This window comes from Mesoplodon bidens (assembly GCF_964165515.1).
Source record: "Mesoplodon bidens genome assembly, chromosome: 8".
NCBI lineage: Eukaryota > Metazoa > Chordata > Mammalia > Artiodactyla > Ziphiidae > Mesoplodon > Mesoplodon bidens.
In genome coordinates, this window is record NC_138165.1 from 56,104,161 (window position 1) to 56,128,940 (window position 24,780).

The window sequence follows — 24,780 nt, forward strand, 5'->3', positions numbered from 1 at the left end:
GAATACAGATATATTTTTCTGTTAAAGTTTCAAGCCCAGTTTGTGCTTTGAGAGTGCAGGTGGCGCTGCCTAACAGAGAACAATTATTGCATAGTTACACATTGGGCAGCTATTGTTATGAATCTTTGGTGTAGTCACCTTATTTTCCCTTGATTCTGGGACATGTTCTTGGCCTTTAATATAATCAGCAAGTAAATCAGAATAACCAAAGAAACCAAATACAATATAACTACATAGTATTTTCATTTGTGTACTTGTTACCTCTTTAACAATTTACATTATTTTTCTCTCTATTAGACTGCGTTCCCCAGATTTTGCTGCTATGAAAAAGCACAAATTTCAGATACTTTTAACAATGAAGATTTATTTCCTGCTCATGTTCTATCCTGGAACAAGTCAAAAAAATAAATAAATCAATAAACCTCCAACCTACTACTTAATTCCAAACCAACTTTATACAATTTTAAGAAAAGGGTCAGAGGAATATAGATTAACCAGCAACACTGGTTTAAGAGTAAAAAAATAAGTGAAAAATTCCTTACATTATCGTCAGTTAAGGAAATATTTTCTTCTTTTTCACACTGGAATAGTAGCAGAAGAAAGCCATTTTTGTTAAAGGAGTACAGAAATTTTAGCCTAATACTTCTTCCACTCAGCATACAAAGAAAAATTATATTGATATTGGTGTGCCATATACAAGCTTTAAATTTAATATTCATAGTATTATTTATCACTTGAGTTAAATTAATTTAGAGGGTGTGTAAATTTTATATACATTGTATCATTTAATCTTTCAGGAAGCCTAATTTTTTTTTTCAACTTTTATAATGATCAACTTGCCTTGCAAAAAGGAAAAAGAAAAAGAATAGAAGGAAGAAAGGGAGGAAAAAAGAAACAAAGTAAAGAAGGAAGAAGAAAAATTTTGAGGTAGTAAAAGGAAAACATACAATAGAAAGATAAAATATAAAATATTAAGGGGAAAACAAAGGTTAAAGCATAAGAGGCTAGATCTGTGGGAAATGTGTGACAAAAGTGGGAGTATTGCTCTCCCTTGTATTATAAACTAAACCACCAAAGTGGGTGAACTGCTAGAAGATATATCCTTTGTGAGGAGGGGAGACTAGATTACAGCACAGTTCTGTCTAATTCCAAAACTTACACATGCCATTTGTGTCACACCATACCAGCACTTTAATTTTACACAATTATTTAAATGACTAAATTGAATTAAATTACATTTAACTACATATTTGTTTGTATGATTTTTATATAAAACTGGTTTCCATGTCAATTTACCCATCAGGCAAACTCCTTTAGAATTTTTGTCAGGGAAAGAAGATAAACGTTTCTTAGTTAGCTGCATCGTGGGACAAGAACGGAAGTGTCACACAATTTACAACATTGAATAAGTAAAATTTTACATGTCCAAGTTGCTAAAATGTGATCATCTAATTTTATAAAAGGAAGAATTAATAAATAGATTAATGAAGGAAGGGAAGGAGGGAGGGAAGAAGAAAGGAAGAAAATATTTGCCTATTACTGTGGTTCTTACATGTTAAGTGTTTTTCATAGTGGATCAATATTCTTTTCAGTGAGAAATGACTGGTAACTAGCTGAAAACATGTACTTATGAATGGAGCTATATATGCTTCATAGAATAGGATATGACACATGTATGTGTATTCATGTGAGTTCAGCCATGCATCCTCCATGCCTTCATGCATTCGTTCATTCATTTTAACAAACAAACATATTGATTGACCAAACCTACATACTGACCATGTGCTCAAGAAATGAAGAAATATAAAAATGAATAATAGATGACCCCTACCTTTAAGTAATCAGTCTAGCATGGTCATAGGCAAAGGCATATTTAGAGATTTATAAATGCATACATAAATAGAGAAATGCAAAAATAGAATGTACCATATTTATGATTGTATGTGGATCAAATATATAAAGGTATTTATAACTGCCCCCAAATGGCAATTCTCCATAATGTAAAATACTACTGTAATATTCTATAGCCTCTTAGATTTATTGAAGATATTTATCTAAACTTCCTGAATCAATTTTTAGACTACTGCCTGCATAAACCTTCTCACCTTGAGTCAGGGAAGTAATATAATACTTGGATTAGGAAAGAAATGTGTGTTAATGGCCATCTTTTGTCATAAGCCTTCAGATGTTTCTGTTTGCAACATGTTCCTATAAGTGTTGAACAAATCTGGTGAGTGTTTTATGACTAATTGACATTTATGCAGCGTAGACAAATTTGTTAATTCATACTGACACTTGATTTTAGCAAGTCATTTCAATTTTTTTCATTTACTCTTTTTTTGATTGCTTATTTTGTTTTAAAACAATTTAAATTTTTTAAAAAACTTGTGAAATGCAGGTCCTAGATTTTGAGGAAGGCTGAATGGTGGTAATTGGGAAGGTGGTATCAATACTAATACAGTGTACCTTTATCAATTAAAGATGTTTGCTTCTAGAAACCTTTGATGTTACCTTTTGGTGGATATGTAAAAATCTTGTAACTAGAACAAATGCTATACTGAAGTATCAGAAAGGAGGTGACTATCTGTATATAGGAATTATTTCCCAATGATTTAGACTATAAATTAAAGTAGCTAATATCAATACCTCAGCATTTGTGCACTACAACTGAAAGTAAATATTTTCTAGAGAATTAGAGTTATATATCTCTCTTATAAAGACATTCACACTCTCAAAACCTTCTGTTAACACTTTCTGATATCCCTACCATTGCCCCAAATTTATATAGGACTAATATGCCTTGAACGGTATTTAATACCTGCAGTTGACTATGCCAGATATTGCCATTATAATTTGTTTCAGATTTTACCATGTTGCGCCACAGAAACCCTATGAACTAGGAAGGGTAGTCATTAGGTTTTCATAGAAAAATTCCTTATTGTATACTCTTATTTTGTGCTAAAACATAAAATATTCAGGTATAAGATTAGTCACTTTGTCTGCATGGCACTAAGCATGGAGATTTCCAACCCCACCTCCCAGCCCCCATGGCTTGATATGTTCTTAAGCCAGTTTTGGAATTGGTCATTCATCATGGCATCATGTAGACAGAAGTTTCCACTTGTGTTACAGCATACATTGCTTTTCTTCCCACTTTCAGCTATAGAATTATAACCACCGTTTCTAATGTAATACCCTACATTTATGTCTTCAATGTTATCAACCATATTACTTAATACTAATTTTATGATTGTTCCTTTTCCTTTTGAGTTGATGCATGTAACATATTAATTTAAGTAGAAATCATCTACTCACTCTGAAAAAAACACTTTATGCCTTTCAGATCTGCTTTTAATAAAATTTCCTGGAAAATATCTAGATAATAAAAGTTTTACATTACTAGAGATTTTGTTCTTTTTAAAATATTTATTGAGTCATCATTTCACACTTTAGTGGCCATTTCTGCTCAGGTGGCCTGCATAGAATTTTGTGTTTAAACATTTCTAACTTAAACCAGCCAATCTTAACAAACTTCCTTTTATGGATAACTTCTTGGCAAACTAGATTTTATCTTTTCTTTTATATTTCTCCTTCTTAAAATTATCACTTTAAATAATGCACTTTGTTAATTTTATTTCTTTCATGGTCACTTCTTCAACTGAAATTTCTCATTAATTTTTACTTTTCCTAAAATAATTTTTGGTCAGAGTTTATTGAACATCTCATTATTATTTTACTTCATCACATTAACCCTTCTCAGAAATCAAAAACTCTTTCTGACGAAATGTCCTTAATATTAAAGTAAGATTAGCTTTGTCTCACTAATTTTATCAATACTAGCTAACACAATGATTTAATGTAATATTTTAAAACTAGGCATTATAATATATAATTATAGAGTTGAACCAATTATACTTATTACAACAAACAAAAATTTAAGATACTAACTTAAGCTTTTTGAAGAAAACAAAGCAGGGTAATACCTAGCTATTTCTATGTTAGAAGTAACAGTCAAATTTTGATAGAGAATAGTGCTAAATAAATAGAAATTGTGGTACAAAGCTGTGTGTGTGTGTATATATATACACACACATATATATATCTACCAAATGAATGAAACATAGAGTGAATTGTTGTGGAAGTTCAAAATTGTACTGAGTAATAATAGGGGCTTCCCTGGTGGCGCAGTGGTTGAGAGTCCGCCTGCCGATACAGGGGACACGGGTTCGTGCCCCGGGCCGGGAAGATCCCACATGCCGCGGAGCGGCTGGGCCCGTGAGCCATGGCCGCTGAGCCTGCACGTCCAGAGCCTGTGCTCCGCAATGGGAGAGGCCACAGCAGTGAGAGGCCCACGTACCGCAAAAAAAAAAAAAAAAAAAAAAAAAAAAAAAAAAATTGTACTGAGTAATAATATAGATGAATTTATAATTAATGGATCTTGTATCTTTAAAGGTGTTTTAAACACATGTACAGTATTTTGGAATCAACACAAAAATGTGAAGTTGGTATCAAGAAGGATATTAACACCCTTCTATAACATGTCCCTCACTGTCACTGCCAGAGACAGAATATCAGGCATTACTGACCACAGGTCTGAGCCGGTGTGGTAATTTTAACAATTTTACTACTCAGAAAATGCACTGATTTTCCTTTGTTCAGATAATATTTCTACTTTCTTATTAAGTGACTGTACTCTCTTGGGCATGAGGGAGTAAGGAAAAGCATTTTTCCTACTACTGCGTTGAATTAGAAGGATCATAATAACTCCACATTTTATTTTTACCTCTTATTAGCTATGATTTTTCAGGAAAATCTTTTGAACACACACTTCTCCATTTCATAAGATGAATAATTCCAACTCATGGGTTATTATAGAAGCTGAATAAGAATATTTTTCATATGAAAACACTTATCCTAGGACCTGGCACAAAGTTGAGCAAATGTTAATTGAACTTCATTCAAAATTTTATATCAAAGGTAGGATAGAAAATTTTTGAAGCATGTTAAAAAAATTATAAATTTTTATGTATATATGAAATAATTTTATCTCAGAAAATTAGGAAACAATAACAGATGAAAAAATGTTTCAAAGTCAAGTTAACAAACTGGTGAATTAATATATAAATATCCTTTCCAAATGCAATCAAACTTTTTGTATTTTGCAATACAGCAGTCTGCAAGAAGAGGGGGGCAAAAAAGTTCTGGGAGCTACTTAGGGTGTAAAGCTTTAAAGTTAAGAATGCCATGCAAATGTAGTCATGTTCTTCCACCAAAAGAGTGAAATTTTCAGAATTAATCAGAAAAAAAAATTTGCAACTGACTTTTAATGTTTGAATTTTCATCACTGTATGAAAATACTGTTTTATAAATCTGATGCACAAAATGTAGTCATATTTTTATTTTTATTGAATGAGATTTTTGGAGCACCAAAACATGCATGGCACTCTGCACAAGTTTTCTAAGGCTCCTTTAATCCCTTGTGCCATATTTTTTTTTCCCTGTGTGTAGAAAGAAAAGGGTATATTAAAAGATTTTTCATTCTGAATGTCTCCATCATCATGGTTAATAATGGCAGCCTAGCATATAAGAGGAGAAATTCAATTTCAAATTGCTTTAAGGTTTACCTTTGAATTCCACTTTGGTCAGAAGAGTCCCATGACCTTTAAATTTGATGAAAAGAGGGAGCAGGTATTAATCTCATTATTTTATTTTGAAGTCCTCCCAAAGCAAGTGACTCCAGATGACATTTCCACAGAATGACATGAGTAGTCCACGTAAGTTGATCATTATTACAGTGAAAGACAATACCTAAGATTTTAATACACTTTCAGTATTTTATATCTGATTTCAATTCCTTTTGTAAAATCTCTCTGCTACTTCAGAGTTCTCATTGTTTTGGACAGTTTGTATGTCTTATATTTATGCTTGTATTGTAAAAACTGTTTCTTTTTAAAGATTATATATTTATTCCCTTATATATGCCAAACTTATTTTGATAGTCCAAAAATATTTACTGTGCTTCCTAGTAATATATGCTACACTATTGCCTTTACACAAAGGTACTCCCCCTGTTACAGAAAATTACAATTGAAATATAGAATATTGTAACTATACAATAATTGCACACACTGTTAAAGAACACAATAAGTTAACTATCCAAGCATTTCATATAGTAACATTCAGATGAGAATTAGTTACCCCAAACAAAATCCACTCAGTTACTTTCAGGTACTATGTTAAGAATTTCTACCAATGTCATTTAACCTTGTGAACAGTCTTGATGGACATGCATACTATTATTCCTATCCTAAATTTTTTTTTAGTGATTGAACAATATTTGGTATAAGAACAAAATCTGTGGGAACATAATAATTTATCTCAAATATCTCTTGAAGTGTGATTTGTGAAGTACTTGCATCAGGCTCATTTTGTTAAAATGCAGATTTCTGGCCACAGCTCCAAGATGCTTAATGAAAATCTCTGGTATATGGGCCTCCAGAATTTCAATTTTAACACATTTTTCAGTTTGATAATCATTAGTCTAACCTAGAACATAAAGGGAAGAGTAAGATCAGGAAAACAATATAATGATAAACAATCTTTCTTTTTAATTTCACTGGCCTTGGAGAGAAGGGGAGAAATCAAAAAGACTGCTTTTGAAGCAAATATCTTCATACGATAATGTGAAAAGAGAAGGATAAACAATTGTTTGAATAAATAAGAATCTATCTATCTTTCTATCTACCTATCTATCCATAATCCAACAATACTTTCATGAATCCAAAATTCATAAAAGTGTTTAAAAAGTTAAATAATTCAGAGTGGTAGTGATCAAACACATAAGAAAAAGAAGCTGATTTTCATTGTCCCAGGGTAAAGTGCAGTGGGGGAAATAACTGTAGAATAAATTTAAAAGGAAGGATATACAGATGTTTGTGATGGTAAGAAAAAAAATAAGATTTCTTGGGAGGACCATGCAGGACTAACTCAAAGGTAACTGTCCAGGGATGAATAGCAGGGAGCAGTAGATTGCAACAGTACAGATTAAAGATGACTAGGGCATGGACTACGGATTTTTCTTGAGGAACAATGACAAAGACGCAGATGCCAGAAATTATTATAGTCAGCATGATTATGCAAATAATTCAGTGGGGAATTTGGCCGCAAATTTTGATGAGTCACACACATTTCAATTCTTAAATGATCTGCCATTAATGGCTTTGATCACTGTAGTCTACTCATAGAATGAAGATTTATGAATTTCTATAAAGACAGTAAAAATACTTGGTCTTAAATCAACCACTGGAGGAAGTACTTGTGGAGCAGCAAATGCCTTAAGTTGTAGTTTTGTAAGGTAGGCAACAAGAATAATGACTTCTATTTGATTTAATATCTCAAAAGAGATTATTTTTTTTAAAACTGGAACAAATGTAGACAAGTGGAACATATTTTATATTTGGCCATAAAACTATATTATAAGGAGTATAGGGAAAATTGCAAGATGATCATCAGTTGATTAAGATGCAGAACTGTTAAAATTATTTCTCCAGCACAGTCTTTGAGTGTTATTTCCAGTATGTAATAAACAAAATATTCCCTGAAAGCTAAGAAGTTAAGTGTGCTTCCACAATGCAAAAGAGAGGAGCATCACGACCACTAGCAAGTGATATATTTTATCTAATATAAATACTGGGTTCCAAGCTATGGATAAAACAGAAAATTACTCAATACTGTTAATAAATACCACCTGTCCTACTTAAATAATTTCAGAGTTTGGAATAAAAATCACAGTATCCTGATCTTCTTTGTTTAAAAATCTCTCTCTGCCCTTCTGGAGTTCTAAAGGCATATTTTTAATAACTTCCTAAAATACTTAAAACACATGATGCTCATATCAGAACATCTTATCAATTAGCATTTATTCCTCCAATTCCTGAGCAATTCCATTTTCTAACTTCCAAGCATCTCAGTGTTATGATGAGCCCCAGAAGTTCTTATCTCTATTAACACAACAAAATATATCTCAGATCATTTTTCTTGCTTAACATGAACCTGATTTAGGTTGCTGTTGTTACTGTTGTTTTTTAATCAAAGGAGGTAATGTAAAGAACAAATTTTGATACTTTAATTTTAAAATAGCTTTGTACACATCAGTTATATAATAAAATTACCAAGCAATCAGTATTATTTTTTTCACTGGAGCATGTAAAATATCCTCAGTGGTCAATTAGAAAGATTTGACAAATGTAAAGCTACATAAAACAAAAAGACTTTTGCAATGATTAGGATTCATTCTAACGACGTTTGCAAAATTTGCCTAAACATCTTATTTTGAATTATCTTTGGACTGTGTCAAGAAGTAGGAACTGAAGAACTGGAACAATTTTCTAGAACATTCAACTGCAAAACCACAACTAAGGAAGAAAAATGACTTTTTTAAATCAATGATTTTATTGGTTGTTCACTTTATTATAATTAATTGAAGTGTGCTCATTTCATTACCTCACTTCAGTAATACAGACAGCGTCATAGACCTGGCCTTAAAATTTATTTACCTATTTTAATGATTTACTTGTAGTATGGTATATAATAAATGTGATGTATAGAAAATATATATGTAAGCTTTTTATAAAGGATCTAAATAAAAAATCAGGGTAATGCATGAGTGATGACTTAATAATAATATAATGATATTAATTTTCATTGAAATCATGATCCATACTCATGAGTGATGACTTAATAATAATATAATGATATTAATTTTCATTGAAATCATGATCCATACTCATAGTTTTATAATATTAATCAAATAACTATATTCTTGAATAGTAACATTACTGTCAATTATTCTGAAGTTAATGGATGCTTTTATGAAACACATTTTTGTTTTTGTAATTTGAGTTTGTCAATATGATGATTTTATGAGATTTTGCCCTTGTGTTAGGACACCCGATACTGTCTTCACAAATACCACAAATAATTCACATGGCATCATAGAAGCCTAGTTCCAAAACAGCTTCAGCTATTTGAATTGGCTATGACAGAATTGGAAGAGACCCAGAAATGGCAGTTATTTAGTTTGGCCCCCATGCCCAAAGATATCTACTTGGAATAGTTCTGGAAGCTGTTCTTTTACTGTGTACAACTATTCGTGATATGGTGGTATTTGACAGTCATTTTAAATAAGAACTGAAGCCAATTAAATTGTTTCTCTATGGATTTCCTCTGACAGATGCATGGAGGCATCTTGTGTTAGCCAGCAGACATTGTTCAAACATAGCTAAAACAATTCCAGCATTTATTTTGATACAATCAGCTAATTATATGGTTGTGATTTATGTTTAAATGAAGGATTTTAATCAAATCTATTATTTTAATCCTCTGCGAGACTTCCCATCATAATGTCATGGCTCCTATATGGGAAAGACCACTTCTCTGAATGAAAACTTGGGCATATTGTCTTCATTTCATGGGAATAGAAGTATGATCTTAAATGGGAAAGCACTATATTTCCCTATCTCTGATTAAAAGAGTAAAAATTGTGCAGTTTGAACTATGAGACATATGACCATTTTCTGTTTGGTTGTTAGTTCCACTTTGAATTTAGAACCAGAAAAAATAAATCACAGAAACTTAGTAAAGAAGGATTTGCTTGACAGGAAAACTCAATTTTTATAGTGGCATAGTTTTCAGTATATCTCAAATTAATCTCAATTCTTAATTAAAATTTGTTTTGTTATAAAATATGCCAATTTTAAGTTTAACATAGAATAAAGAAAAATGACTATAAACTTAAATTTTAAAAAGTATTTTAACAAGTGAAGTCCAATTGAAGTTACCCTCAGCATACTGACAATATGCAGGAAATTAGCAGAAATCTCTATCTAAAATTCATGAATCTGTGATAGCAGGCTCTTCCTTCATTTCATTTGGTTAAAGTTACTACATTAGCAGACTTGTGGGTTTTGTTACTCACTGATTTTTTTTTTTAACCTTTCTAGATGCTCCACCAACTGGTCAGGCACACAGTGTGAGAGGCCGGCCCCAAAGAGCAGCAAATCTGATCATATTAGCACAAGTAAGTTTCTCAGATTAATATCTTGGGTGTTCCACATAGTATAGAAAGCATTGTTTTCTTTTTATACCGTTATTGTGGGAATTGAGTCTTGGAAAATCTCTTTTATGGAATTTTGCAAGAGATCTGCAATCCATATGTTTTTTTGGTTTTTTGGTTTTTTGGTTTTTGTTTTTTTAGGGTTTTTTACATCTTTATTGGAGTATAATTGCTTTACAATGGTGTGTTAGTTTCTGCTTTATAACAAAGTGAATCAGTTATACATATACATATGTTCCCATATCTCTTCCCTCTTGCGTCTCCCTCCCTCCCACCCTCCCTATCCCACCCCTCTAGGTGGTCACAAAGCACCAAGCTGATCTCCCTGTGCTATGCAGCTGCTTCCCACTAGCTATCTATTTTATGTTTGGTAGTATATATATGTCCATGACACTCTCTCACTTTGTCACAGCTTACCCTTCTCCCTCCCCATATCCTCAAGTCCATTCTCTAGTAGGTCTGTGTCTTTATTCCTGTCTTACTCCTAGGTTCTTCATGACATTTTTTTTCTTAAATTCCATATATTTGTGTTAGCATACGGTATTTGTTTGAAAGAAGAAGCACTGAGCTCTCACCTGGTGACAGGATCCAGCGTTATGTGCTCTTTTAGGCTGTGAGGGTTCATCTCAAACTTTGGCAGTTTTCAGAACACACATCTGTATACCTAGCTTAAGCTTTTCTTCGGAAATGTGCCTCAGCTGCAAAGGCTGCAAATATCACAATGGATGTGAGAATGCTTGGGGAAGAAAAGTAATTTCATGTTTTAATTAGAGTGTATTTTTCTTGAAGTGCATTCAGTGTGTTGTGGAAAAACAAACTTGGTTAGTCTCAAAGTGATGAAGTATGTTAACAAGCAATTTTTAATAAGGAGTATAGTTGATTCATTGCTTCCTTATCTTTAAAGTACTGGTTTTGAAGTATATTAAAATATAGCAACATTTTACAAGTTTTTGTGTGTGTGTAGCTGTAGTCTTAGGACAGGTCCCTGATATGAAAATTTATCTACATCAATATTTTGTGTCTATGTGTGTGTGTTCCAACAACTTTAAATGATTTTATAAAGATTTTCACAACAAAAGTCTTACATAAAGTTTCCCAATTCACACATACTATCACTAATGAGTGGAAAATTTTTGAGAAATCTGGAATAACTATCAAGTGGGTAAATATATTCTTGAAGAGAAAAAATAATACCTCTGATTTATGAATGCTTACTTAGCAATTTTTCTCTAGTCTTTCACTGCTGGTGAGAGAGCATACATGAAAACAAACAAAAAATATACTATGGAATTTGTGAAAAAAAAAGACATTATCAAAATCAAAAGTATATGATTTTTGTACCTTAGACGTAGGCTCCCAGTGTTTGCTGATCTACTTGTTTGTTGTGCCTGTCCCCAAATAACTTATCATTGCTTGAAATTCTTCAAGTGACATTGTCTAAAGTTCCACCATTTAGAAATTAACTTGGGCTAATAAGGATGACCATCTTTGAAAAATGGCAAATAGGTATAGAATAAATAACCTTAGAAATGAGTCTTTGCATTTGGAAAAGTGAGATACGTGATTCTGCTCATGGAGCATATGGTGTTACCTTAGAATTTGTGTGTTGTCTTTAGGAAGGGAAGGGAGAAGACTGTAGCAAAGCTATGGACACATAGTTGTAGGAATAGGGCACTAGGATTTGAGGAATTGATTCATAAAATATAGGAGATGTGGAAAAATATACCTTGCCTAACTTGATATTGCAAAAGAAGAGCAAAAGAAAAAAAATACTCTCTTGTCTCTCTTCCAGGATCATACTGACCTTAGTACTAACAATTCTGGAGGAATACTAATTTATATGATTTTGTGAACCAGTTATAAGACTCAACCTTCATTAAGAGCATTTTTGTAATGAAAAAATGCATTTGAGTTACCAACCTGTAGAACATACTGAAGTAATAAGTTGAGAATTAATGAAGTCATGGTACTTTAGGCTTTCTTTTATGATAATTTCTCAATTATCTAAGATAAATTAAAAACTTAGTCTTTTAGAGAATCAAAACAATTTTAAATATTGATAAAATTTTCTGAAAGAAGGAAACAGAGTAGAATGTCAATTGAATTTTCAATTTATATATAAGGTCCATCTACAAAGGAAAGTTTCATGTTTGGAAGATGATTTTGAGGAGGGGTGTGCCAGATGTATTTATTGAAAGGTGATGTTGCCAACCATTTGCATTGGCAACAAGCTCCCTTATAAGGAAAATGCCTCTTATTACATGCAACAGTTCTAAAATAGGAACTATCACATGGAAGGAGGAGTTGCAAGTAGTTGTAACCCTTTTTCCAAAGATTCTGATGCTCTTTCTTCCATCACTGATTTAAAGTCACATTTAATGGAAGTGTCAATGCACATTGCAAGGGCTATTAGCTATGCAAATGTCAGGTTATCTCAGATTTGAGCAAAGTTGACCACATAATGACTTTGTTAAAAGGTACTTATCATCAGACATTTGCGCTTAGAGAAACTTGCCTCAGTAACTCTGAAAGGAGAGAAAAGATAGTTAAACTGATCCTTCCTAAGGTAGGAGGGCTATTTTTATTTTCTCAGGTAAACTCCAGTGGTTTTGAATGGTTGTCAGATGTTCCCCGAACTTGGGCAGAAGTCATTTGTTCAATAAGAACTTGGGCAGAAGTCATTTGTTCTTTTGTTATCCAAAAGATGGATACTTTAGGAATGTGTTTTCAAATCTGCATTTCCACTTACAGTGAAGCATTCCATAATCATTGGACCTTGGCACAATCAGGAATATACTGCCTGTCTCAGCCTAACTGCTATCAACTGGCACAAGATTTACCTTTCTAATTGATGAACAGCTTTCTTAATCATCTCTGAGTAGTCATACTGATGTTCTCGGCCCCTTGCGGTTTAAAGTATCTAAAGATCAGCCTGCCTGTGGAATTAAGTGGATCTATTATTCTAGAACTTTCTGCTTAGTTTCCACTTGAAAAAGCAGAAACTCTTCTGAAGTTATTTGGAAGAGTTTTAAACTAAGGATGACTAAATATTTATTTTATACTCCTGTTTTAGATTTACCTAAAGTTTTAAGGGAGTGGATGCTCAATGTTTAGATTATGCTATTCATATCTGCTAAAATTAAGGAGGATAAAAATATACTCAGCATTTGTGGGGCAGTAATGTAATGATGCTGTATTTTACTGTAGTGACAACAGAAATGTGATATCTGTTAGGAGGTTATTCATATCTTCTATTTTCCTACTTTATCCTCATGTCTTTTATACCACCATGTTTTAAAACAGAAAAAATAATTATGTTATGCCAAGGAATTATAAATATAACTATTAATTGCAAATATATAGAGAAAAATGCAACAAAATAATGCCTCTGTCCTAATTATCCAAAAGCAAGTATTTATTGAGCCTCTACTAAGTGTCAAGTAATGTCTAGATCCCAGGGATGAATCAGTGAATAAGATAGTTAGTGCCTCTTCTCATGAAACTGAGGTGCCAGAGGGATAAAAAACAGTTAAACAAGAAAGTAAGCAAATAAGTAAACACGTAGAAAATAATTATGAGTCTTGATTGGATCTGTGAAGGAAGTAAAAAAGACACAGAACTAGAGAATGTTAGGGGAGAACTGAGGTCAGGAGTGATTTCTCTGAGATGGTGATACTTCCGCTCAGACATGAATGATTAAAAAGGGGAGGAGACGCTAAGTGTATTTCAAACAAAAGAAACAGCAGATACAAGAACACTGGAGTAGGAAAGAGCTAAACATGTTCAAGGGATTGAAAGAAAATGAGTATACTGACACCAAGGGGACAAGAGTGAGAGTAGTACAAAGTGAGGATGATTATACATGACCAAGATGATAAGCAGCCTCTCAAAGATCACTGGAAGGATAATCTTTGCTAAGTTTGGAACATGATATGTTTTTTATGATTTTTAAAATAACAGTTCATCGGGCTTCCCTGGTGGCGCAGTGGTTGAGAGTCCACCTGCCAATGCAGGGGACACGGGTTCGTGCCCCGGTCTGGGAGGATCCCACATGCCACGGAGCGGCTGGGCCCGTGAGCCATGGCCGCTGGGCCTGCGCGTCCGGAGCCTGTGCTCCGCAACGGGAGAGGCCACAACAGTGAGAGGCCAGCTTACCGCAAAAAAAAAAAAAAAAACAAAAAAAAAACAGTTTATCAAAATGCTTAAGAAACATCGTCCAAATCACTATATATAGAGAGAGAGACACACACTCACATTTATACATATATGTAAACATAAACTTAAGAGCAGAATATATAGTAGCAAGTCAAGAGGTCAATTGTAATGATATAATTTATGCTTATATTTTTCTACTATAACTTCAATAAACAAAAAATTATTTCTTTAACTTTCATGATAGTAAACTCTTCTGGTTTCCCTCCCAACCTCTTGAAACAACTCTGTCTTCTTTGTGCGATACTTCTATTTTATCTCTTCTAGTTAACTCATTTTCCACATACCACTACATATATTCTCCTTGGCAATCCATAATTCCTTGATCTCGGTTTTCAACTCTTTGTTAATTACTTCCAAATTTCTATCCTCAATCCTGGTTTCTCTTCTGAGGCTGAGACACATATCCCACTGCACAATTGCTGTATCCATATCGATGTCATCTCTGTCTAAATCTACCTGGTTATCCAAGCAACACTTAAGTGTCACTCTTAACCTTCCTTCTTTTTTAAGCTGTTAGACAATATAGTCCATAGATATGACTTCCTAAATTTCCTTCAACATCATCCTGTTTTTTAATAGCACAAATTCCCCACTCATTTGTGTAGCTTACACAGCCCTTCCTAACATCCCCTTTGCTTTCCTCTACAGTCACATCTCCTTCTACCACTCTCTGCTCTACTCTCCATTCAGACTGTTGTTCCTTGATCTTTTCTCCTCCAGGTTTTCATATTTCTCTCCCTAGATTAATTCAGTATCTCCTCCTCCACTCAACCTGCATTCTCTTTCATGGAACTCATCCCTCAGGTCTCAAAGGCATACCAGTCCTCCTCTTCTATCCCAGATCTAGTCGGATACTACTCCTCTATGTTTTCAGAGCAATACATACTTTCGCTAGGGTAGTGCTTATCACTGTGCTAAATAAACCCATGTGTTTGTCATCTTCTAATATACATCAAACAAGATGAGAGGAGGGACATTTCTATCCCCAGGGCAAAGTAGAGTAAATGTTGAGTGTGTGGAGTATAGCAACACTTAAAATATATCTGCTAAATGAGAAAATGTATAGTCCCTATGATATCCTAGGCACTGTGCTATCTGCAAAACAAAGATAGATAGTTGTGCCCTCAAGTTACAAATAAACTGATCTCTACAATACATGGTGAAAAGTGCAAAATAGAGGCATGCACAGAGTCATATGGCAATATGTATTTTGAATCAGTTAATAAACATGTATTAGCACTTTCTGTGTAATAGACACAATTCTATTTACATTACTATGAGGTATGTATTAATGATAACACTCATTTTATAAATGTGTAAACTCAAAGAATATAAATTTGCCCAAGTGCATGTTGCTAGTAAGCTGAGATTTGAACAGAGGTAGCCTGGCTCCAGAATCTATTATATCAGCTATGATGCTGTACTGCCTCTCCCATTGAAGGGGTCTCCTCAACATAACAATTTGATAAGACAGTTCTTCTGTCAAATGGAAAAGCATTATATAATGAGGCTACAGAACAATGTGGCAAAGAAAGACTGGCTCTATTTTCTGTGAGAAGTTTGTTGAGATTTCCCCTCCACCCAATAACAAGTTCAGAGTGTGCTTTTTTTTTTTTAATCTGTTTAGAACAGTCCACCAAAAATATACTATTAAAAATATCACCTACAATAGATCTTGATTGTTATATGTTACAATATGATATTTACTGCTTGGAAAAAATACTTATTTTGATAAATATCTATACTATATTCTAAAAATATATATAGTTGCTAGTTGTTTCCATGAATATAAACTAATTTACAAAAAATAAAGAAAAACTTGCCAATTGCCACCCTTTATTATTTATTGGCTATACTGAGCATTATTGCAGTTACCTTGATAGGTTATATAAACATATAAGAATGCTAGGCTCTTAAACAGAGGGCTGTAATGTAAGGGATTGGAACTGTTATCTGTCATGGGAAAAAGAAAAACAAAGTTCTCTGTTTTCTAGCATGCATAATTAACAGCATTTCTACCTAATAAGAATAAAAGAAACTATGTAGAACAAATAAAATCTAATCTAAGTAATTTATAATTGCTTTGAGGGGAAAGTAACTTTATATACCTTAAAACTAGTATTGATATATATTTTTTAAACCTACAAATTTACCACAAGTTTTAGCAGAAAAAAATATAAATGATGAAGTGAGGATATTTATAAAGTTGTGATCAATCAGTTGACGTCAGTTTATGAAGAAATCAAGCTGTTCACTGGTACTTAAAATTTGTGAACAAATGTTAATTACTATCCAAGGTGCCAGATTCTCCACTTACATTAATTACTAATAAATTACACATTCATATAAGTTCACTTTACCAAAACCAAGGAGGTAATGTAATATCAAACTCACTAAATCATATAGTGCTGGTAACAGCATGAAAAAAATAAAATGAGGTTTACATTTCAGAAACTGACTAAAGAAGGCAAGCCATATTTTTTCTTGCATGGAAGAGAGTTATTTGGTTATTTTAGTCAAGTTATTTTTGAAGTTCCAAATTGAAAGATTATCTTATATATGACATTTCCTTAATAAGGACTTTTTGGTATTTTGGTAAATGATCTGCAATATGTACAACCTCACACAGATATCTGTGGCTAGAGCTGTTAAAACTGATCTATACTTCTATTTTAAATTCCCTAAGCAGCTGCTTATCATGCTTAATATTACCATTAATTTCTACCACAGTATTTTACATATACATGTATATGCAGAGGAAAATTCATATATTTAATAACTATTAACGTTTCATTCCTGAACCATTCAAGATCCTCACATTAAATTTCAATTAGTTTGGGTGTTGCTGTGTTTCTCAGTTTAGCCAGTGATTATGCTGACTTGACAGAATCAACGAGATACTTATTCCAAATAGACAAAGACTTGTCTTATGGGCACTAGATATTTGTCTGTTGGAAACATGAGATTTAGGTACTTGATAGAGTTTCTTAATACTCTCCTGTTATTAGGCAACGCTTGCATTCAGTTTTCTTCCTGCATAAGTGACATATGACCCTAGGTGTATCTTACTGTGGATTGCATCATCAGTAAAAAGGTATTGTCTCCTTCTTCTTTAGAAAAAAAAGATTGCTCTTATTGTCAACCTAGAAATGGAGGGCAGGGCAGAGGTTCTCCTCAGTTTTACTTCTCCCCTATGCTCAGATGCATAAAAACTAAGACCCACTTTCTATGACCACTTTTGAAAATCTATTCCATAGATCTGTTATTCCATTTTGAAGATGAGTGATACAACCTAGATCATTCTTATAAAGAGGGAAAGTGGACATTTACAACATAAGCCAAACACTTAAATGTGGTTTGCTGAAACTATTCTGGAACTGGAATTTGAGAAAGAGAATCCACTTTGTCCCCCTATTTTGTTGAATCAAGCTAAGAGCCCTATGTGGTAGGTCTTCATGTCTCTATTTTAACAGGTAAAGAGAATGAGCCTCAAATTTTAAATAACTTTTCCAAGGTCTCACTTCAGGCAGGTGGTGAAACTGATATTTAGACCTATGTCCATCCAAATCCAAAACTGATGCCCCTTTTGTTTTACCAGGCTGCCATCTAACTTGCCACATATACTCATGGCCAGGGAGTATTTATAGCTAAAGGAAAAAAACTAAGGGTGGAAATATGGCCAGGGAAATTGTGGAAATGTGTGTTCAGTCACAGTTTCTTTACTTACGTCATTGCAAATAAATGTGTCTGGTGAGAATCAGAGTCATACTGACAAAGAAGTCAGTATTTCTAACCTCAAGGTATTTAACTAATATAAATGAAAGATATCTAAAGAAACATTTCCAGCAGATCAAGTATTTAATAAGAAAGTGATTTTCCAGTAATGTAGCTATGAACTAGGAATATAGACATTTGGCCTAAGCTTTATTTGTATTATGTCAATTGTCAAATGATTTGGTGTAATAAAGTGTCCAGTTATATCAATCTTGTCTTCATTTTATTTATGTGTTCATCTATTCATTCATTTCTTTTTCAGGAAGCATAGCCATCATTGTGCCTCTCGTCCTCCTGGTGACTTTGATAACCACCTTGGTAATTGGTTTAGTGCTTTGTAAAAGAAAAAGAAGGTAAGATGCAAGGTTCTAGACCAACAGTAAATAAATTACATAAATAGTTACAGAAACTGATTTTTTTAAGAAATTTTCTTAAAGTATAATTTACATATTCCAACTGCTGAATTCTATGTTTTTTGAACCATTTTATCCCTCTACTTCATTTTAAGTGATTATAATTTAGACAACCTTTCCCTTATGTTATATTGATGGAATGGCTGCATTTGCATATTCCAACAAAAATGACTAGGGAGTTATTAAACGTTCAACAGAATTTTAAATTTGTGGTAGTTTTCCCTTGAAATAACAAGCATCTCTAAAGAGCATTTTATAATATTAATGTGTAAGATTAGTAATGTCAATAAAATGATAATGACTATGTATTGTATGTCACAAATTGTGCATTTTATTCACAAAGTACATATTTGTTGATTTTATATATTACTGGAAGTATCATTATTTCAACTTATATGAATATGCATTTAAAAGATCTATAAGGAGTGAGTTGTCTATGGGGTTATTATCTGGAAGCTAGAGTTTGTGAGTCGGTTTTTGAATTATGTAACAGAGGACTCTAGCCACATGACTTGAGGATTGAAAGTTTATCACTATTTTTTTATAGATGTTTTTCAGGAACGAAAGGGAAAAAGTAGAATTTTAAAGGGCAATTGATTAGTGAATATTCAGTTTCAACTAATGTGGTATTAGCTATTTACAAGGAATATGTTCCAAGTGCATTTTTTATTGTTAAATCTAAATAATTTGGGAAACTAATGTATTACATTCAGAGTTTTTGTTCCTCTGTGAATCAATAAATGTCATTTATTTTCATTGTATTTTATTTAAGAATGTTCCATCAGTTATGTTAAAATGTCATTAAATCTACAAATATGACAGTTTCATGCACCACATTGTGATATTTAGACAACTCACACAATGTTCACTTATTCTAGGACAAAAACTATAAGAAGACAACCTATTATCAATGGAGGAATAAATGTAGAAATTGGCAATCCATCTTACAACATGTATGAGGTGGATCATGATCACAACGATGGAGGTCTTTTAGATCCTGGCTTTATGGTAGATCCAGCAAAGGTAAAGTTTTAAGATGATGGACTGTGAGCACTAACATTCTTGAGTCATTTCTCTATAAAATGGTTCTGAATTTCATCATTATTTCTTTTATCTGAAGTTAGATTAAAGAACTTTAGGATGCATTGAATTTTATAGTCTCTTCTAAAGAAAAAAAATTATGGACTGCATTCACCTGAAGCACGAAGTTAATGTAACATGTTTTGGAAAATAATGTTTATTTATTCACTTAGTTTATAAACATAGCTTATTTAAAATAATATCTTATTCAAATGTGTTGAGGTGCTGGCACATCTAAATATTCAGCCTAGTGTAAAATTACTGATTTTTTTTTTTTTTTTTTTTTTTTTTTTTTTTTTTTTTTTTTTTGCGGTGCGCGGGCCTCTCACCACTGTGGCCTTTCCCGTTGCGGAGCACAGGCTCCAGACGTGCAGGCTCAGCGGGCCCGGCTCACGGGCCCAGCCGCTCCGCGGCATGTGGGATCTTCCCAGACCAGGGCACGAACCCATGTCCCCTGCATCGGCAGGCAGACTCCCAACCACTGCGCCACCAGGGAAGCCCCTGATTTATTTTTAATAACAAAAAGAGTACAGTATTTCATTGACAAAATAAGTACTTTATTTCCAATAATGTTTTATTGAAGAGTCCACTAAGCTGTGTCCTTGGATTTGTTTGTAATCAAATCACTTTTAAACAATATTTTTCTACCTACTATAATATCCTTATTGATTTGAGACATACCATTGATATATATAGCCTAAAAATCCACAGTCTTTTTTTAATTTCTATTAGTTCATATTACTGAATGCTCAGTTTGGAAGCTTCCGTAAGAAATAGATAAATGATACAACTATCTAGATAAACTTGCAAAGATTCCCTTCACTGTATAATTGGAATATTTTGCATGATAATTATAGAATATTTTAAGAGCATCAATTGAATTAATGAATTAAGAGCATCAATTTGCTAGTATGGTATGATTTTTCTTAGCTTATTTGTTCATTCATTAAATGGTTATTTGTATTCTGATATATTAAAGGTATTTTGTCCAAAATGCACCATTATATTAAATAATCGCAGTGATCACATGGGTTTGCACTCATAGCAACAGCTGTTCCCAAAGAAACTGAGTAGGTCTCATATATTCAATCTAGTTCTGAATCCATGGCCAGACTTTCTAAGCCTAAAATTTGTGGTCTGAAACTGAAGAAGTATTCATTTCTATGAAAAGAAATCAATCATTATTGCATAGATAAGTTTTTACCCTATCAGAAGATATTGTATACTTTTTTCCTCATTAGAAATAATTTTTTAGTTACTCTAAATTATTAATTCAGTTACTAACTCCTACATTTGAAGTTGTTTGTGAAATAAACCCTGGTAACCTAAGTTTCAGTGTTTTGTACTTGAAATTGAAAAACTAAACATACTGTGCATGTCGTTTGATAATTTATAAAGGAGAAAGATATCTTAAATAATAGACTTCTCATATTCTATGAATTTTTCTTAGGAATAAAATACAGTGTCTGTAAATATAATATGAACTGATGAGGATCTACTTTATACACTTTTTATGAGCAGGAGAGTTCTCATTTTCCCCATCATTTTATTTCTAGTGATAGAACTAAGCCTATTTTGGATACTTAAAGGGACTAGCTTTTTAACATTCCATTTAATTTTTTAAATATTTACTCTAGGAAGATAAAACTATGCTTCAGTGCCCCTCAAATATATTTTAATGTATTTAGAAAATAACATTCAATAAATATATGTTTACTTATTTTCTGATTGACCAAAATTACACTAAATGTGACTTAGATGGCTGATTCTAGCTGACTCCTGATGTTTGAAATGTAAATATGAATTGTTGCCTAAGAAGTAACTGCAGAAAATACATTTATAGGTATAGACGATTTTGAAAAGCAGGTAGCCACACCAAAGCAACCTTCATGATGAAGTGTTTTTCATAGAGTATTCACTTGTTACAATGTTTTGATATATTCATGATGTGATCAAATACAAATTGCATTACACATAAAGAAGATTTTTGTGGAATATTTTCATTATTTTCAAAATGGGTAAAATTTCTCCTTCAATGGTACCTTAGAAATCAAAAGAATTGAAATAATAACTTTTATTTAAAAAAGATTTGTCTATGGAGGCAATCACAGAATAGTTTGAAGAGTTCATAAAAGGGGAATTAGTATCTATTGGTTTTATGCAAATTCATCTCAATCCTTACTTAGATTGTTTTTAATATCTTCTACATGAGACCTTTGTGGGGGAAAATAAAGAGGCAATATTGACCTGATTTTATATTTAAAATTTTTTTCCTGGGACCTTTGCCCTTGTCCCAAACTTTATGATCATTCATTGTTAAGAGTTTATAGTTACAATTTTGAAAAATATGTATGTTCATTAATATTTTAATATTCTTCAACTTTTCATCTAGCTTTTTAAATTCCTTTTTGGTCACTAATAACTATTCATTCTATCATGAATATGAGTGTACCAGAGTGACTTATTCTGCCCTTTGACCCAAGAAACTCTAAAGCACTTGCACAGAGTTTAGTGAGCCAATCTGATTACTAATTAATTTGCTTTAAACTAGAGAGTCAGATTTAACAAAAAACAGATAATTTGTTTTGATATATTGAATTTTAAATTTGATTTGTATATGCTAAAAATATAGAGGTCATGAACCTTTAATTAGAACCAGTAAGATAAATATTTGAGTTTACAGAATGGGCTCCTTTCAGAACCTTTCAAAGTGACAAACCTTGGGCTTCCCTGGTAGCGCAGTGGTTGAGAGTCCACCTGCCGATGCAGGGGATACGGGTTCCTGCCCCGGTCCGGGAAGATCCCACATGCCACGGAGCGGCTCGGCCCGTGAGCCATGGCCGTTGAGCCTGCGCGTCCGGAGCCTGTGCTCTGCAACGGGAGAGACCACAACAGTGAGAGGCCCACGTACCGAAAAAAAAAAAAAAAAAAAAAAAGTGACAAACCTTAAGTGAGGGAGGCTGATGCATTTTTCATAGGACTGATAGCAACCATACGCTTTTGGGGGGAGAGAATGAAGTTAAATAAACAATGGAGGTTTCTAGGTGAATGGTGTGTCTATAAGTAAGCTAAACTAAGAGGAATGTCTACTGTGAATCACAGATCTAATATTAATAGTTATTTCATAAATTATTGAAACTACCATGAATACAATGTTGATGCCCCAAGGCTGAAGAATATATCTTATGTTATTTTTATGACTTAACTTGAGTTTATGTCAATGAAAACAGTTCCATGATATTAGATCAGAAACTAAAATTCTCTGTTTACACACAGCCCAGGTATATAGGGGGAGGGACCAGTGCTTTCAAGCTTCCACACACAGCGCTGCCCAGCTACCTAAACTCTGATTTGAAAGGACCACTAACCGCTGGGGTGAGAGAAAATTCATTATTCCATACCCATTCCATCACAGAACTCCTCACAATCAAAGATGATTACTAGACTTAGTTAGGGGCTTATCTTTAATGATTTTTTAATTAACAAAAATTTCAAAACAGCATTAAAATTGGGGGCTTAATTGTCCTGCGTATGCAAGATTATATATGAAACGTTATTTTCGGCAAGTTATTCAGTAGAAATATCTCTTCTTCTAAATTTGAAAATGTTAAAGCTCCTTAACAGTAAACATGATAATTTGCTATTGTTAGAACAGAAATCTCTAGCCAGAAATTTAAGCTGAATAGTTTAAATTTATGTTTGGCTTGGTTTATTTTCTATTAAGACGCTTTGTTTAGTATATACAAATTTGATATCCTTTTAAATAAAAATATAATACAAAATGTGGCATTGTATGGAGAAATTAGAAATGGTGTATGAAACCATTCTTGAAAACTTTTTAAGTAACTAGTTTCTAGAGAAAGGTGCTTTGTCTAAAGTTACATGATTCATATTGGAAAGAGGAGGGATTAAAGACAGGTATCAAGATTCCTAGGATTGATCTCACACTTGTACCTCTCTCCCATCAACTGTTTTTCATTCTCATTTTTTTATCATGTTTGTCTCATTTGCATGGCTCAAAAAATATAATATTTCTTTGTTATGACTAAGATTTAACATTCTATTTTGGAAAGACAAAATTTTAAAAAAACAACTAGGTAACAATCTCAGGTTAAGTTGCAACTATTAAAATAATAAACATTGTATATGTTTTTCAAACGAAAGAGATCATTTCTGCATCTCTCAATTCTACCTCGAAGTGATGCAAGTATCTATGAAACTTAGAATGACTGTGTCCTTCACAATTCTTTAGAAGAATCCAAAAAATATTTCCAACAATAAGTACATAGAGATTGTTTGAAGCAAAAATACTGTCTTTATTTTTTAAAGTTTACACAACTAATGTAGTTTACTTTCATTTTTCTTTGGGTTTTTTTTAAATTTCATATTGAAAAATTATAAGCACCAAGCAGTTAGATGACCAAGCAAAAAGATGGCAGCACATCTTTCCTGCCACTGCAATAGCATTAAGGGGAGAAAACATGGACTGGAAATAAGACAATTTGGTTTAATGTTCTGTACTTTTAAATAAAGTTGCAGTGAATATAGCTTTCATGAAGATTTCTTCAGGCTTTCAATATTATGTCAAAGTTCCCCTTAGGTTCACAAGTTAACTGAAAAACATACAATTATGTTTTTATCTAAAACGATGCTAAAGTCGATGAAAGCCTGTAAACAGAATTTAAATTACATTTATATAATTACTATTTAGTAAGTTAAATGAAATGCATATAAATGTTGTTAACAGTAAAAGATAGACATCATAGAAAATAACAAATTCTTGTGGTCAAAACAGGTAATAAAACTATATTTATTTTTCTCCTTCAGCCAACAAATTACTCCAATCCGATATATGCGAAATTGTATATGGATGGGCAAAACTGTCGAAACTCCTTAGGAAGTATTGATGAAAGGAAAGAACTGCTTCCAAAGAAAATAGAAATTGGGATAAGAGAGACAGTGGCATAATGAGTGATACCTTTTATATACTGTATAAATGTATAAAATGTAAGGATTACTTTTGTATGTTCCAACAGTATTATACTTGTTTTCGGATCAGCATTACCTCTTCCTTTATCTTTTTTCTGGTCGATTGTTTTCTGAGTTTTCTGGGTTTTATTTTTTGCTGATGACTACTGATTGACCATTTGTATGGTATTTTTATGAAAAAGAACTGCACTACAG

General features: G+C 32.7%; 1 protein-coding gene across 1 annotated transcript in view; it reads left to right on the forward strand.

Annotated features, from left to right (window-relative positions):
* LRP1B (LDL receptor related protein 1B) overlaps positions 1-24,564 on the forward strand; it is a gene marked incomplete at its 3' end in the record, with an annotated part of 2,330,707 nt that extends 2,306,143 nt beyond the window's left edge. The window contains exons 108-112 of the mRNA XM_081243013.1: positions 10,002-10,078; positions 18,366-18,456; positions 19,395-19,539; positions 22,873-22,971; positions 24,424-24,564. Of these exons, the coding sequence (XP_081099139.1) occupies positions 10,002-10,078; positions 18,366-18,456; positions 19,395-19,539; positions 22,873-22,971; positions 24,424-24,564 (553 nt within the window). The remainder of the gene's footprint in view (positions 1-10,001; positions 10,079-18,365; positions 18,457-19,394; positions 19,540-22,872; positions 22,972-24,423) is intronic.
* Between the last annotated feature and the right edge of the window lie 216 nt (positions 24,565-24,780).